Consider the following 16,988-nt stretch of genomic DNA (forward strand, 5'->3'; position numbering starts at 1 on the left):
GGATGGGCCATTGGCCTGGTCCAACATGGCTTCTCTTATGTGACACAGAGTGTTGGACTGGATGGGCCATTGGCCTGGTCCAACATGGCTTCTCTTATGTGACACAGAGTGTTGGACTGGATGGGCCATTGGCCTGGTCCAACATGGCTTCTCTTATGTTCTTATCTGGGTTGCAGCTGGTGAGAAAATTGTCAGATTGACCTAGAAGAGAGATATCTATCAGAAATAAGTCAGAAGTTTCTCAGGGCAAGAACCTATATAAGCTTCAGAAATTTCCCACCATCCTGCTGCTCGCATCGGAGAGCCAAACGGCATCTCTGGGTTGGTTAAGCCAAAGCTGGGTTAAAGATCTTTTAACTAAAGTTCAGGCTGCTAGAACGTAGAGAAGAGAAAAATTGGGAACTTGGTGCTTTAGAAAACTTAGAATTTAGCAGATATAAGACTGTACGAGAGCCGGCGTGGCGTAGTGGGGAAAAGCGGCGGTTTCAGATCTGGCGTGATCAACCGGGTTCGAATCCCCGTCTCCTACTCCACGAAACCTGCTGGGTGACCACGGGCCAGTGACGTTCTCTCAGCCCCACCTACCTCACAGGGTGCTTGTTGTGGGGAGAGGAGGGGGAGGTGGTTGTGAATTTTTTTTAGCCGCCCTGAGCCACTTGTGGGAAGGGCGGGATATAAATCCCAAATAAATAAATAAATAAATAAATTTTTCTAACTAAAGAAATAGAGTGTATAAGTCTAACTACTGAAAGTGGAAATTATTCTAACTATATTTGAATGCATAAAGAGTTCTAATTCTCAGCATGTAATGTAAGAGTGTAATCTAACTGTGTGGGAGAGCTATATTAACCTTGATGGACCATTCAGTTCTCTTCACCCTTCCTCCACCTGCCCCACTCCCCCACCCCAAGCCCAAACCCAAATAAATCCCATACAAGAGGAAATACTCACATAAACCATCAATGTGGCTATTCGGTTTCCAGATTCCAGCCGGTAAAGGGGGCTTTTTCTTGACTGCATCGGAGAGAACAGAACCGCTTATTGTCAGAGCGTCGGATGGTTGAATTATTCATAGCTGTGGCTGCTCTTAGTATGTGTGTCTGGAATTCTCAACTAGCTGATGTGAAGTATAGCAGGAAATCTGATGAAACCAGATGCTTACAGGCAATGTCCCCTCTAAACTGCAGTCTTGTGGGCAAAAATTCTACTTTGTGAGCTACTGGCATTAAAGTTGTGAGCTGCTGCAATAAATGAGTGTGCTCTGGCGTCATCCTTCCTGAGCTAAGACAAAAATGTGTCAGCTGGAGGCTAAAAACCTGTGAGCTAGCTCACGCTAACTCAGCTTAGAGGGAACACTGCTTACAAGAAAACCCCTTATGCCCCTTAGTTCTATTTATGGAGTTTACAGTATTCAAGGCGTTGAAGATAATAATGCTAGAAAAGTTGAAGGGAAAAAGGAAAGGTCCCCTGTGCAAGCACCAGTCGTTTCCGACTCTGGGGTGACGTTGCTTTCACAACGTTTTCACGGCAGACTTTTGACGGGGTGGTTTGCCCTTGCCTTCCCCAGTCATCTACACTTCCCACCCCCACCCCCCCAGCAACCTGGGTCCTCATTTGACCGACCTCGGAAGGATGGAAGGCTGAGTCAACCTGAGCCGGCTACCTGAAACCAGCTTCCGCCAGGATCAAACTCAGGTTGTGAGCAGAGAGTTCAGACCGCAGTACTGCAGCTTTACCACTCTGTGCCACGGGGCATTTGTATTCAGAGAATAGGAAAGGTCCCCCCTGTGCAAGCACCAGTCGTTTACGACTCTGGGCTGACGTTGCTTTCACAACATTTTCAGGGCAGACTTTTTACAGGGTGGTTTGCCATTGCCTTCCCCAGTCATCTACGCTTCCCCCCCAGCAAGCTGGGGACTCATTTGACCGACCTCGGAAGGAGGGAAGGTTGAGTCAACCTGGAGCCGGCTACCTGCAAACCCAGCTTCCGCTGGGGATCGAACTCAGGTCGTGAGCAGAGCTTAGGACTGCAGGACTGCAGCTTTAACACTCTGTGCCACGGGGCTCTTAGAAAAGTTGAAGGCAGCCGGAAAATGACGTGAGACGGAAAACGTGAGCCGGAAAACGTGAGACGGATTGACCCTGTCAAGGAAATCACAGCTTGCAAGACCTTAGCAAGACTTAACAACAGTACATTTTGGAGAATGTTGATCCGGAGGGTTACCAGGCCTCATTTTGGGCAGGAGGTCCTAAGAGCAGAGCTCCAGAACCTCCTAATTTTATTGTGCCCCTTCTTTCTTCACACATCCCCCCTCCCCAAATAATTGCTTCTGGGCTCTGTGGTTCAACCCCTCTGTGAGAATTTTGCTAAACTTTGCTAAACTTTCTAATATTTTCCTCCACAAAAAACAGGGAAAATAACCAAAACATAGAAAGCAGACGGATGGAAATCGTCGTTATGCCACTGTGGCCGCATAGGAGAAAGCCATTTAAAAAGTACGAGGGAAGTAATTGCAATTCAAGAAGCGTTTTAAGGTAGATGCTGAGCTGATATAATTTAGTACACATGCTGGTGATGTCAGGGGTGTGGGGCATACGCAAATGAGCTATGCAAAGGAATCGTGCTAAAAAGTTGTACTAATGAGCTCCAGCACCTCTTTTTCGACAAAAATGTCCCCTGAGGGTGACCATAAATTGGAAGCAATTAACACACACACATTCTGGCCTAGGCCAACCTCACCTTACCTGAGGTCATATTTAACTGAAGTAATTATCTTTTTTTAAAAAACGATAAAATTTTCTGTGGTTTTAACAGTTGGGTGACAGGAGAAAAATACTGGTATAACATAAGAACATAAGAGAAGCCCTGTTGGATCAGGCCAATGGCCCCTCCAGTTCAACACTCTGTGTCACATAAGAACATAAGAGAAGCCATGTTGGATCAGGCCAGTGGCCCATCCAGTCCAACACTCTGTGTCACATAAGAACATAAGAGAAGCCATGTTGGATCAGGCCAGTGGCCCATCCAGTTCAACACTCTGTGTCACATAAGAGAAGCCATGTTGGATCAGGCCAGTGGCCCCTCCAGTTCAACACTCTGTGTCACATAAGAACATAAGAGAAGCCATGTTGGATCAGGCCAGTGGCCCCTCCAGTTCAACACTCTGTGTCACATAAGAACATAAGAGAAGCCATGTTGGATCAGGCCAATGGCCCATCCAGTCCAACACTCCGTGTCACATAAGAACATAAGAGAAGCCATGTTGGATCAGGCCAATGGCCCCTCCAGTTCAACACTCTGTGTCACATAAGAACATAAGAGAAGCCATGTTGGATCAGGCCAGTGGCCCCTCCAGTTCAACACTCTGTGTCACATAAGAACATAAGAGAAGCCATGTTGGATCAGGCCACTGGCCCATCCAGTCCAACACTCTGTGTCACATAAGAACATAAGAGAAGCCATGTTGGATCAGGCCAGTGGCCCCTCCAGTCCAACACTCTGTGTCACATAAGAACATAAGAGAAGCCATGTTGGATCAGGCCAATGGCCCATCCAGTCCAACACTCTGTGTCACATAAGAACATAAGAGAAGCCATGTTGGATCAGGCCAGTGGCCCCTCCAGTTCAACACTCTGTGTCACATAAGAACATAAGAGAAGCCATGTTGGATCAGGCCAATGGCCCATCCAGTCCAACACTCTGTCACATAAGAACATAAGAGAAGCCATGTTGGATCAGGCCAATGGCCCATTCAGTTCAACACTCTGTGTCACACAGTGGCCAAAAAAATTATATGCTTGTAGCTGCCACCACCATTTTCATAACGGTAACACCTGCAGCAACGGTGTTTTTATGCTTTTACTGCTGTTTTGTCTTGTTCAGTCATGCTCACTTGATCGCCTAGCCCTTAATCTGTGATCCTGCCTGGAGCCTGTCTTCGGCAGGGCGGGCGGGATATAAATTAAATAAGTAAATAACAATACGCAGGGGTCGTTTTGTAGAAAAATAGGTGGTGGAACTCGTCAAAGGATTGTGGTGCAGCTGCATCTACTATTCAATGGACGAGGAGGTGGAGCTCTCAGAAGGAGGAGGAGGAACTCTCAGAAGGAAGAGATGGGACTCTCAGAAGGAGGAGGTGGGACTCTCAGAAGGAGGCGGTGGGACTCTCAGAAGGAGGAGGTGGGACTCTCAGAAGGAGGAGGTGGGACTCTCAGAAAGGTTCAGGAGCTGCATTCCTGGAGCTCCCACTGAATCCAAGGCCTGATAATATGACTTATGGGACTCTTGTTATCCGCATTTTGTGCAGACCAGTTCTTTTCTTGTATTAACTTTACTAAGTACAGTTTCAGTTTCCCTTGTTATTTTGCCAGAACTCACGGTTTTTGAATCAAACCTATATAATTGGTGAATCACTAACACAGACTTAGTAAAAGAGACGTCAGAAGGGAGCCTCGGCTGTAAGTGTGTAATTTACATTGTAACGGCTGCACTATAAACGCCTGTTGCTAAACCACACTCGCGCCACCTCTCCGGCGTTGCATCCGGTCTACTCACAGTCGCGTGGTCGAAATGCGGTTCGTAATGCCCCCCCAGGCCATAATTCACCACCTGCAGGTATTCCGCATACGGGTGCTGGATGTCGAGGCCAGTCAGAGCTGCGATTCGCCGATCGAGTGTCCCAATTAGCGGATCTACGGCGTCTTTCAACCAAGCGCTGAAACGCACACAAAACCAGAACATCGGCGAAGGATATCAGGGCAGGGTTGTTGGGTTTTTTTGTTCATTTGTTAAATTCTGGAACTTTCTTGCCAGAAAGACTTGCCTGTCCACCCCCGATGTCTTCTGGCTCCACCCCTAAAGTCTCTAGATATTTCTTGAGTTGGATCAGGCAGCCCGACAACCGTATCATGCATAAAACATGCCAATAAAGAATTAGGGTTTGTAGAATCTTTCGGGCTCAAGTGCCGTGTTCTACTGGAGAAAAGTTTTCCTTCCAGACATTTTGTTCTCAGCTGCGGAGAACGTCCTCAGTGGCGTTGCAGCCGGAGCAGGCGCTCTGACCTTCTTGGCTGCTGTGCATTGAGTGAGGCCAGGGCTGCTGGAGAGCTGCTATTTATAAGCTGGAGCCAAGAAGGTCAGAGCGCCTGCTCCGGCTGCAACGCCACTGAGGATGTTCTCCGCAGCTGAGAACGAAACGTCTGGAAGGAAAACTTTCTCCTGTAGAACACGGCACTTGATTCCGAAAGATTCTACAAACCCTAATGATGTTACCAGCCGTGAAAACCTGAAATCTTCAATAAGGAATTGATTTGTCAAGTTCAAGGGCATATACTCAGTTATCTTGCAATTCCTTAACCAGTTACTCTGCGTTAATGTGACATCCGGCGTTTCAAGCCAGTGGTCTTTGTATCCCACCCCACCCCACCCGCCCTCTAAAAGCAAGAAAGCTGAACTCAGTGTTTTTTCCGAAAGCTGGAAATGGAATTCCGGGGCTTAATGGCTGTCTCTCCAACAGAGACAGCAAAACTGAGCGATGAGATCATCCGGAAAAGCCTTTGCCAGCTCTGCTCTTCAATCCAGACCACAGAAGAGGTGTCATCTTTTGTGGGTGGATTGCACAATCCTTGGCCAAAGGCCTTGTGAGGTCATTTTTTCCCAAAATCAAGAGCCGTTCACAGGGGAGTAATGAATGTAGCCTCCGGCTATAAATTCTCCTGGACTAGTAGGACAAAGAAAAATAAGCTTGCCGGTGTTGTATCAGGAGAAGGCTGGGGCTGGAAACAAAGCTTTCGTCTTGAGGATGCAGATATAAATTCAACGCAGGGCAGAAAGGCTACGATAAGCAAGTGGTCCCCTCATCAGGAGTAGATTGGGCAAGGAGCCAGACAAAGAAGAAGAACAACAACAACAACAAGAAGATATGGGATTAATATCCCCCCCTCTACTCCAAATTTCAGAGTGGCTCACAATCTCCTTTATCTTCCTCCCCCACAACAGACACTCTGTGAGGTGGGTGGGGCTGAGAGAGCTCTCCCAGAAGCTGCCCTTTCAAGGACAACCTCTGCCAGAGCTCTGGCTGACCCAAGGCCATTCCAGCAGGTGCAAGTGGAGAAGAAGAAGAAGAAGAAGAAGAAGAAGAAGAAGAAGATGATGATGACGATATTGGATTTATATCCCACCCTATACTCTGAATCTCAGAGACTCAGAGTGGCTTACAATCTCCTTTATCTTCTCCCCCCACAACAGACACTCTGTGAGATGGGTGGGGCTGAGAAAGTTCTCCCAGAAGCTGCCCTTTCAAGGACAACTCCTGCGAAGGCTATGGCTGACCCAAGGCCAGTCCAGAAGCTGCAAGTGGAGGAGTGGGGAATCAAACCCGGTTCTCCCAGATAAGAGTCCACACACCTAACCACTACACCAAACTGGCTCTCCAGAAATAACAGGAGACTTTGGGGGTGGAGCCAGGAGCAAGATTGTGACAAGCATAACTGAATTCCACGTGGAATCCACTGCCACAGCAAGCATATCCAGCTTCAAGAGGGGATTGGATCAACATCTGGAGCAGAGGTCCATCAGTGGCTATTCGCCACAGTGTATTGTTGGAATTCTCTGTCTAGGGCAGTGACGCTCTGTATTCTTGGTGCTTGGGAGGGGGGCAACAGTGGGAGGGCTTCTAGTGTCCTGGCCCCATTGATAGACCTCCTGATGGCACCTGGTTTTTTGGGCCACTGCGTGACACAGAGTGTTGGACTGGACGGGCCATTGGCCTGATTCAATATGGCTTCTCTTATGTTCTTATGTCTGAGGCAGTGATGCTCTGTATTCGTGGTGCTTGTGTTAGGAAATTAATAATGATAATGTTCATTTATTCAATTGTGTTTCTCTATATAAAGCATACATTCAATGAAACCCCCCATTGCAAGCATTTTCTATGAAAGCTTTGTTCCAGTTACTAGGAGCCAAGGAGCCCCCACCTTTTGTTCCTGACATTTGAAGATTAACTATGAAACAAAAACCACCAGTATAACACCTGGCCTATAAAACCAACCACAAACACAGGAGCATCTGGCTTATGCTAGCTTCCTGTGACTTGTGGTTAAGCGTTTCCTCTTAAAAGTTTATTAATAGCTTGCTAAACATATGTTGCCTATTGCTTCTTTATAGATTTTAGCTCTATATAATTTTAGATAAATATAAATGCTTTTTATTCATTTTAAGGCTTGCTAAGAAACAAGGCAGAATCAATATTTAGCATGGTAAATGAATAACTAGCAGAGACGGCAAAGGATCGCTCCTCTGACTTATTAAAACTGTGTACCTATCTCTCTGCTGGCAATTTCCGGTGTTTGTCAGTATGGCTTGCAGCAAGGCGTTTCCTCTTGGTCTCATAGCAACGTAGAAAGGAGAGTTAAAGATTTGTTTTAATTGCTTTCTATTCTTTATGGGTTCAGTTTAAAATGTATTAAGCAAAAGGCATTTTTAGAATCTTAGTAAGCCAAATCAGTATGATTTTAACAAATAGGCCATTAGGGCAGGTATTAGTTGTAGAGTTATATCAGGTTTAGAACTTTGAATTTAATAAAATAAAACAAAGGGAAAATGATGCTGTAGGATGTTTACCTTATATGGTTGTAGGATGTTTGTATTTGATATGGTCATAACCTGAGCCAGCGGACGTGGGAGCCAGACTGTGAACTCTGATTGGCTGTTTGCCACAGAGGGAGGCAGGGATTTATGACGTCGGGGATCTATATATGCTCAGGTTTGACCATGAGTTAGCCAGAGGGAGATAGCCATCCAACTGACCTCCCTCTCCACTTTTGCAAAAGTGAAAATTAAAACTGTTTCTCTGAACAACGTCTCGGCCTAGTCATTGGAATCTGGAAGAAGGAGGTTTTCCTCCAAAAACCGGTTGACAATTTTCTGGTGTCAGAAGTGGGATAAATATAGGCCCCTTTTGGGGTTGGGCCTCTGGTCCATTGGAGAGCAGGGCGAACACTCCTCTCCTGTGATTTTGGAGGGATCCCCGGCCGAGTTTGGCTGCCAACTCACTGTTTGAGGCGTGGCACTCTGCTCCCCAAGAACCCACAACGAGACGTTCAGCTGAAAACAGCCCACCGGAGGAGTCTGCTGTGTGGAACCGGTGAGTAGAAAATAAAATTGGGTAGAGAAAATTAAAATTAGTTTTGGGTATTGAGGCTTGTTTGTTGGTGTGAATGGTGTGCGTGTGAATGGGATGGAAACTAAGACGTCAAAGGTGAAAAAGGAAAAGGTACCAAGGTTGGTGGGAAATTCCGTTGGGGACGCCCAGATCACTGGAAAGGAATGGCCAGGGTCAGGAGATTTCCGGAGACTGCCGATGGAAAGGCTGATCTCCCACTAGGATGGGGTCTCTACAGGGTATGAGACAAAGGAGCAGGAGCCCAGTGGGGGTTCCTGAGAAACTCCGCCAGATGTATGATAGAGATATTGCCTGCATCAGGAGCAGGAGCCCAGCCCTACAATGGGCAAGGGGGCACTTTACATTTGTTATGGGTGTACTTCATAGGGAAGAGAACTGATATCCCCCCCATTTAAAGGCAATTAGACAAGAAGAAACCTATGAAAGTTACACCCGTAAAGGACAGAATGTCTATCCACCCTTGATCCTCTGCTCTATGTCATCCCCACTGCTCCCCCTCCTTATCAGCACGGCCAGGTACGATGAGATCTGAAAAAGGGTCAGACAGGCCTGGTGGGAACTCGGTGCCCCTGGTGAGAGGAGGGAATGGAAAAAGCAGCGACGGGGGGGACATAGAGGAGGATTCACAGAAGGTACTCCTCCAGTAAGTTGGAGAGAGAGATGAATAAATTAAATACAACACTTAAAATTGTACCCCCAAAACAAGAAAAAGAGGATTTAAAATTTAGACAAAGAAACAGAGGATTCATTGAGGCAGGTCCCAATAAATGAGGGAAGGTAAAGAATTACTTTCTGCCTGTGGTTTTTTTTAAACAGTGCTTGGACGACGGAGAAGGGAAGGAATTGGTCCCTTCTGCCGGCGGATCTTAGTCGGTTCCGCATGCAGCCAGTACATTAGGGTACTTGGGGCATTCGAAAAAGGTTTAGGGAAATTGTGTGTTTAATTTGTTTTGTTTGTCAGGTTAACCATACTAGAATTATAGTCTGAGGGGACGCCCTTGACGACATAATTAATTGTACTGCTGCTATTATTATATTGCTGCTGTAATTGTATTGCTGCTATATATATATATAATTGGTAAAAGAATTTTAGACCTCTGGTATTGAAAATTTAGGGATTTGCATCAGGACGTTTTTGTTAATATAACCTGTCTGGTGTGCCTTATGTATATATGACATTCTATATCGAGCAATAATAGATTTGTCAGTACTGCGTTTCCCGTCTGCTTTAACATGGTGGGCTGGGACCGCAGAGGAGTGAGTGAATAGGATCCTGTATATGTGAACCCTACCTTATTTTTAAGTTTTAGTTGTCTTGTGTGTTAACTTGATTATAATAGGAGAGTTCGGGTACATGACCACTCTCCAGGGATTTCTCTTTATAATAGGAGAGTTCGGGTACATGACCACTCTCCAGGGATTTCTTTTTATAATAGGAGAGTTCGGGTACATGACCACTCTCCAGGGATTTCTTTTTATAATAGGAGAGTTCGGGTACATGACCACTCTCCAGGGAGATTGCCTAGGCTCCCGCGCATGTTCTCCTCTTTCTCCTTTATTTTTTTGTTTTTTTGTTTGTTTCTTGTTTTAGTCGCTTTGTCGGTTTGCCATAAAGACAATATAGCCGTATGCATTCCCCACCGGACTTCCAGAGGGAGGACCAGCCTCATTGGAGCCCTCGCCGGAGATTCAAAATGTTGGTTGCCCCCTGGGTCCACACTCCAGGTTTGCTGACCCTTTGTTGGCGCACCCCTGGACACCATGCCTACATTGTTTCCCTGTGGAAAGGGGAGCAAGGAGAGGCGACCGCTTGGTTGGTAAAAGGTCAAAATAGGAGATTGAATGAAAACTTGGGGAGATTGGATGAAAACTTGGGACCCCGCCGCCCCCGGTGGTGTTTCCTGAGGAAAATTGGGGACGACCCCCCCCTGGTTTGGAGAATAAAGAATCGAACTGCTATTCCAGGAGGATTCCCGGTGGAACCGCTTCCCTGGGTAGGGCCACCACTAAGAATCTGAAGGGGCCGGTTGCCATTGTTACCAGGTTCCCCCCCCCCCCCTTATACGATCCCCTCTGAGAGGCTTCCAATTGACAGGACCATAAAATCTGTTTTACATAATGTAAGATATTTCTTTTGTGTAATGTTCCCATTTATGTTTTAAAGTGCTTCCTGAGGAAGAATGGGGAATATCAAGCAGCGTCCACCAGCTGTAAGATCCCGAAGTGTAGGATCCCGAAGTGTATTATGGAAGAAGAAATTTGTAGTTGTCTCCTTTGTGTTTGTAATTATAATTGTTATCATTGTAATGGCTGCCAAAGAAACGCGGCCATGCTCGCCACACCCTTTTCTTGGTAAAACTGCCTGTCCACAATACTGGATTGGGTATCATGGGAAATGTTATTACATGTCTAACACTGAAAAGGATTGGAATAGTAGTGAAGCTGAATGTTCCACATTTGATGCCACGTTGGCCCTGATTGATTCGCTGGAAGATATGCATTTTCTAGTGAATCTGACTCGCCCCGTGCATCATTGGATTGGCCTCTCCAAACAGACAGGCCTAATGTGGAAATGGCAAAATGGCACAGAGTTTGATGATCAGTTTCTTGTGCGAGGAGATAATGCGTGTGCCTATTTAGATGACACTGGAGTGAGTAGTACCAGATGTTCTCTGGAAAAGAACTTCCTTTGTAGCCAGCCAGATGCCTGTGCTGGAAGCAAAAGGAGAAATTAAGATCAGAGCAGTCAAATGATTCACTTTGCTAAAAGCAACAAGGTCATGTAAAGACTGTTCTAGATAATGTGAAATATGTCTGTGAAATTGAGTAAATTTGCCTTCACTCAGAGAAGGGGAAGTGCGGGCGGGTTTGTCTTTTGTGTTTGAAATAAAATTGTCCTGTTTAGGTCATGATGGTCCGGCGACCGTGCAGTACTTGAACTTGCACATGGGCGTGTAGTTTAAGTGGGTATATAATTGCCGGATGTATCATCACTGAATAAGTATTTCTTGGACAAGGCACCTTTGGTTGAGGTGCCTCTGGGAATTAGATATTGAGATATGAATTGCGGAGTTGCTTTGGTCCCTGCTACCTAACGGTATGGAAAATGTATGGGGAAATCAAAGTTGCTCTGAGGGTTGTTCCCTTTCATTTTTGCAATAAACTTCTACGGAAGCGTAGATCAATTTAGTGTAGAATTAGAGCGAGTATTAAAGGGAAAGGTTTGGAGGCCATTGGTACTTAGAACAGTTCCTGAAGGGTTCCGGCTACCGCTGTGTTCACCTGGGAAATATAGTGGATCCTATAGTGGGCTTGGTGACCAAGGAGAGTGGACTGACTCCTGCCAATTTGGGGAAAAGGGACCGATCAAGACTGTGTAAATGTTTGGATTGACCCCTTTGGAGTTTGGCAGGAGGCGGCTCAACCCTGAGGTCCCGGCATTTGTCCCCATTGAAAGTCAAAACATCTTCTTGGCCAGTTCCCCTCCTTTATCTTATGACCAGTCTCTTGGTCTAGCCTTCACTGCCACTATTTTTGCAGCCATCAGATTTGGCTCAACTAACTTGCCTAAATAAGTTTCTTCTTGTGCAGTTTATTGAAAGTGGTACTAGACAAGACAATCGGGAAATATAAGAGAGAATGGCATCATCCCCTTCACTATCAGAGACCCAGAGTGACGAATGCCTTGACTGGAGTAAGGACCCAAAAGGAGGCTGGTCCCCTGAAGTTGGTTGTAGGGGGCGAGCCGAAGAAGCAGTGGTTCCAGCCGAATACGACCCCGGAGAGAAGAACACTTTCGAAGGTACCTACAATCTCGAGATCAAGGGAAAGAAACGGTTCGAGACGTTTAGAAAGTTAAATGAAGCCCTAGAGTTTCAAGAAGCCTGGAAAAGCCTTCAAAGAAGGAAGAGGACCTCGAGGGGTCGAGGTAGGGCTAGGCGGCCACCATTACCACGTGATGAGTGCAGCTTTTGCCACGGAAGGGGCCATTGGATCCGTGCCTGCCCACACGCCCCTCCCCAAGTCCGAGGGAGAGGAAGAGGCCAAAGAGGAAGGGCGAGTGACAACTACTGGTGTGAGAGTCGAGAACCTAGAGTCATGAAAGTGGCTACGGAAGGGGATCTCGACCCCTACATGTGGAACCACACGGCTGGAATCGAGGTCTCACTTAGTGTAATTGAGGAGACCCCAGAGGAAAACAACCATGGAGAAGAACCCACCCCGAACCACATGTGAGTCCATAAAAGCCTCTCCGGGAAGAAGTAACGCCTTCTGCTCTGCTAAACCTCGAAAGTCCCAATTACAAATACTCCAATGTGATGCCACAAAGAGGGGACCCTCTTTGAAGCAACTTTACTTTGCTTTGTTTGCTGTTTGGTATTTAAAATAATGTGTTTCTCTCCTAGTAGAAGGTGGAAAGATCCCTGGGAGAGTTGAGTGACAAAAATTGTATCAGAAAGCTAGTTTTAGCCTGACGAGATTGTCCAGAGTTTTGTTCAAAAGGCCGTGCCTCCTGAAAGAAGAAAAACCCAGTTTCTAAAATGAAAGATTATATGCTATCTTGACTTGTTTTGAACTTGTGCTGTTTTATTTGTGTAGTTTTAATCAAAGTTTCCTAGATAAATTTTGCAGGTGCAGTTTTTCTCGGATCTGGACTGAGCACCAACCTCTGGACCTCACTCACCGGCAGTAGTGAGGTTCCACAGGCAACTCCCTCTGGAGTCCGTGCTTACCGGAAATAGCAGGATTCCACAGGCAATCAAGACGCCCCACAGGAGCTGATTGTTTTACGCTCGGGAGAAGAAATCCCTTGAATAATAACCAGCGAGTTGAGCTAAGGAATCCACGATCGGATCAGTTCCAGGCTCAAGGACTGGAGTAATGAAATGGTGCAGCTCTTGGGCCAGGGGCAGACCTGTTCAATGGTTGCCAGAATTATTCCCAGAGATGTTTTCTTAAGTACTGGTTAATGACAATGTGTGATTTTTTTTTGCAGAAAAGGCTACTAGACCCCTAGCAAAATGGAAGTATTTCTGTCCAGGTACCGGCCACTCCCATGTGCATGAGAGACTCGATCCACTTGGGTGCAGAAGGAAGAAAATGTGAATAAATGAAGAGTTTATAAAATAAAAGGGGGGATTGTTAGGAAATTAATAATGATAATGTTCATTTATTCAATTGTGTTTCTCTATATAAAGCATACATTCAATGAAACCCCCCATTGCAAGCATTTTCTATGAAAGCTTTGTTCCAGTTACTAGGAGCCAAGGAGCCCCCACCTTTTGTTCCTGACATTTGAAGATTAACTATGAAACAAAAACCACCAGTATAACACCTGGCCTATAAAACCAACCACAAACACAGGAGCATCTGGCTTATGCTAGCTTCCTGTGACTTGTGGTTAAGCGTTTCCTCTTAAAAGTTTATTAATAGCTTGCTAAACATATGTTGCCTATTGCTTCTTTATAGATTTTAGCTCTATATAATTTTAGATAAATATAAATGCTTTTTATTCATTTTAAGGCTTGCTAAGAAACAAGGCAGAATCAATATTTAGCATGGTAAATGAATAACTAGCAGAGACGGCAAAGGATCGCTCCTCTGACTTATTAAAACTGTGTACCTATCTCTCTGCTGGCAATTTCCGGTGTTTGTCAGTATGGCTTGCAGCAAGGCGTTTCCTCTTGGTCTCATAGCAACGTAGAAAGGAGAGTTAAAGATTTGTTTTAATTGCTTTCTATTCTTTATGGGTTCAGTTTAAAATGTATTAAGCAAAAGGCATTTTTAGAATCTTAGTAAGCCAAATCAGTATGATTTTAACAAATAGGCCATTAGGGCAGGTATTAGTTGTAGAGTTATATCAGGTTTAGAACTTTGAATTTAATAAAATAAAACAAAGGGAAAATGATGCTGTAGGATGTTTACCTTATATGGTTGTAGGATGTTTGTATTTGATATGGTCATAACCTGAGCCAGCGGACGTGGGAGCCAGACTGTGAACTCTGATTGGCTGTTTGCCACAGAGGGAGGCAGGGATTTATGACGTCGGGGATCTATATATGCTCAGGTTTGACCATGAGTTAGCCAGAGGGAGATAGCCATCCAACTGACCTCCCTCTCCACTTTTGCAAAAGTGAAAATTAAAACTGTTTCTCTGAACAACGTCTCGGCCTAGTCATTGGAATCTGGAAGAAGGAGGTTTTCCTCCAAAAACCGGTTGACACTTGGGAGTGGGGGCAACAGTGGGTGGACTTCTAGTGTCCTTGCCCCACTTATGGAGCTCCTGATGGCACCTTGTGTTTTGGGCCACTGTGTGACACAGAGTGTTGGACTGGAGGGGCCATTGGCCTGATCCAACAAGGCTTCCCTTATGTTCTTATGTGACACAGAGTGCTGGACTGGATGGCCATTGGCCTGATCCAACCGGGCTTCTCTTATGTTCTTCTGTGACACAGAGTGTTGGACTGGAGGGGCCACTGGCCTGATCCAACAGGGCTTCTCTTATGTTCTTATGTGACACAGAGTGTTGGACTGGAGGGGCCATTGGCCTGATCCAACATGGCTTCCCTTATGTTCTTATGTGACACAGAGTGCTGGACTGGATGGGCCACTGGCCTGATCCAACATGGCTTCTCTAATGTTCTTATGGCCCTGGAGAGCGGCTGCCAGTCTGAATAGGCAATATTGACTTTGATGGCCCAAGGGTCTGATTTAGTAGAAGGCAACTCCCTGTATTGGGGAGGGGCCATGTCTTAGGGATAGAGCATCTGCTTGGCATGCAGAAGGTCGCTGATGTTCCAAAGGAGTCTAGGATATGCACCCAGCTGGCACAACCTGTTGGATTTCTGCCTGTTGTCCGCCTTTTCGTTAAAGGCACCGGCACCCTACCAGGGAAGGCTCGGTAGCATTTTCAAGGCAACTGCTTGCCAGATGTTTATCCAGCCGCATATTCAGGCTTTGGCGGCTCTGGGAAATGAAAACAGCTGTATGTTGGCCAGCCGCTTCCCCCCTACAAAGACATTCTTCCGTCTTCGGCACTGGGTAGCGATTACCTTTTGCTTATCCGGTAGTCTGCTTTCTGTTGTCTCTCCCCGGAGGCGACGATTGACCTCTGCAACTAGAAGTGAAGAGAGAAACTATGAGGATGTGGCAGGATAGGTAGCTCCCCCCAACCCCAGAGTTAAGCTTTAGTACGCAGGCTTGACAGATTCTAGCTGTTCTGCTGGAGACCAACACATCTAGCCCAGCTACCCTGCGAGACGATGAATTCATGGGACTCTGGGAGTTCTCCGGAGGAAACAGATATTTCTTTGCACTCTCTTTAAAGCTGCAAATTTGTCCCCCAGCACGAGATACTGCCAGAACATTAAAAGAGCCCTGCTGGATCATGAACCCCAGAGAGCGCTGAGGTCAGCTGGAAAGAACCAGCTGAATATCCCTGGGCCAAAGGAGGCCAGATTGAAGTCCACCCGGGATCGGGCCTTCTCTATAGCGGCCCCCCTACTGTGGAACCAACTCCCGGAGGAGGTACGGGCCCTGCGATGCTTAGATCAATTCCGCAGGGCCTGTAAGACCCACCTCTTTAAAACAGCCTTCACATAAACCGAGCCAAGAAAGCCCTGTTGGATATGTTCTATGTTTTATGTTTTAATCACCGGATTTTATGAAAGATCTTAATTATAGCACCATTATCTTAAGTTTAATGTAATTTTAATGATTTTAAGGACGATTTTATATTGAAATTGTATATGAATTTATAATTGATTGCACATGGTTTTATTGTATACTGTATTCACATGTTGTGAGCCGCCCTGAGCCTGCTTGCGGGGAGGGCGGGATACAAATAAAAAATTATTATTATTATTATTATTATTAGACCAGTGGTTCATTTAGTCCAGCAGCCTGTCTCACACGGTGGCCAATCGGTTCTTCTGAAGGGTCAGCAACAGGGTGTGATGGAACCGGCCCGATTCTGCCTTCAGACCCGGTCCTGTTCACTCCCTTTTGAGTTGCCAACTCCTGAAGGGAGCTTCTCCTCTTCCCGCCACTAGGGCACGCTGCCACCACCTGCTCAATTTAGGGGTTCTTGACCGAGAGGAACAGGACTCCCAATCCCCCTTGCCAGTTCTGAGGCCCAGCCTCCAGGTCCCCTGCCAACCCAGCACCTGGTTAACACAGAGACCACAGTCCTTCTTTGGGAGACCCCTGGAGGATTGGCACCCTTGCCAACTGTATGCCTTCCCCCTTCCCTGGACTCCCCTCCTGCAGTAGTGTGGTCTAAGGCGGTTGGGGAAATTAGGTGGTACAGAGGGACTACCTTTTAAACAGACAAAACATTTATTTACAACACACAACTATATTGCAGGGTGGCCAACGGTAGCTCTCCAGATGTTTTTTTGCCTACAACTTCCATCAGCCCCAGCCAGCATGGCCAATGGCTGGGGCTGACGGGAGTTGTAGGCAGAAAACATCTGGAGAGCTACCGTCGGCCACCCCCGAACAGGCATTTTTAAAAAAGGTGAACAGAAGACAAAAATTAAAGTAGGGAAAAACGCTCCTTCTCTCCCTAATATACAACTTGCCCTGACCGTACCTTCCAAGACTATATACCAACTCAAACTAAACGGACAGTCAGCTTCCCCTGACAACTTTTAACTAGGGTTGCCAATCCCCAGGTGGGGGCAGGGGATCCCCCAGTTTGGAGGACCTCCCCCCCCCCCGCTTCATGGTCGTCAGAAAGTGGGGGGAGGGGAGGGAAATGTCTGCTGGGAACTCTTTTATTCCCTATAGAGATTTATTCCGGTA

General features: G+C 46.3%; 1 protein-coding gene across 1 annotated transcript in view; it reads right to left on the reverse strand.

The window, feature by feature from the left end:
- Positions 1 to 16,988, reverse strand: part of P4HA3 (prolyl 4-hydroxylase subunit alpha 3) — a 69,666-nt gene that overhangs the window by 10,738 nt on the left and 41,940 nt on the right. The window contains 3 exon segments of the mRNA XM_060235352.1: positions 952 to 1,014; positions 4,556 to 4,715; positions 15,236 to 15,300. Coding sequence (XP_060091335.1) covers positions 952 to 1,014; positions 4,556 to 4,715; positions 15,236 to 15,300 — 288 coding nt within the window.

This window comes from Heteronotia binoei, chromosome 3 (genome assembly GCF_032191835.1).
Source record: "Heteronotia binoei isolate CCM8104 ecotype False Entrance Well chromosome 3, APGP_CSIRO_Hbin_v1, whole genome shotgun sequence".
Lineage (NCBI taxonomy): Eukaryota > Metazoa > Chordata > Lepidosauria > Squamata > Gekkonidae > Heteronotia > Heteronotia binoei.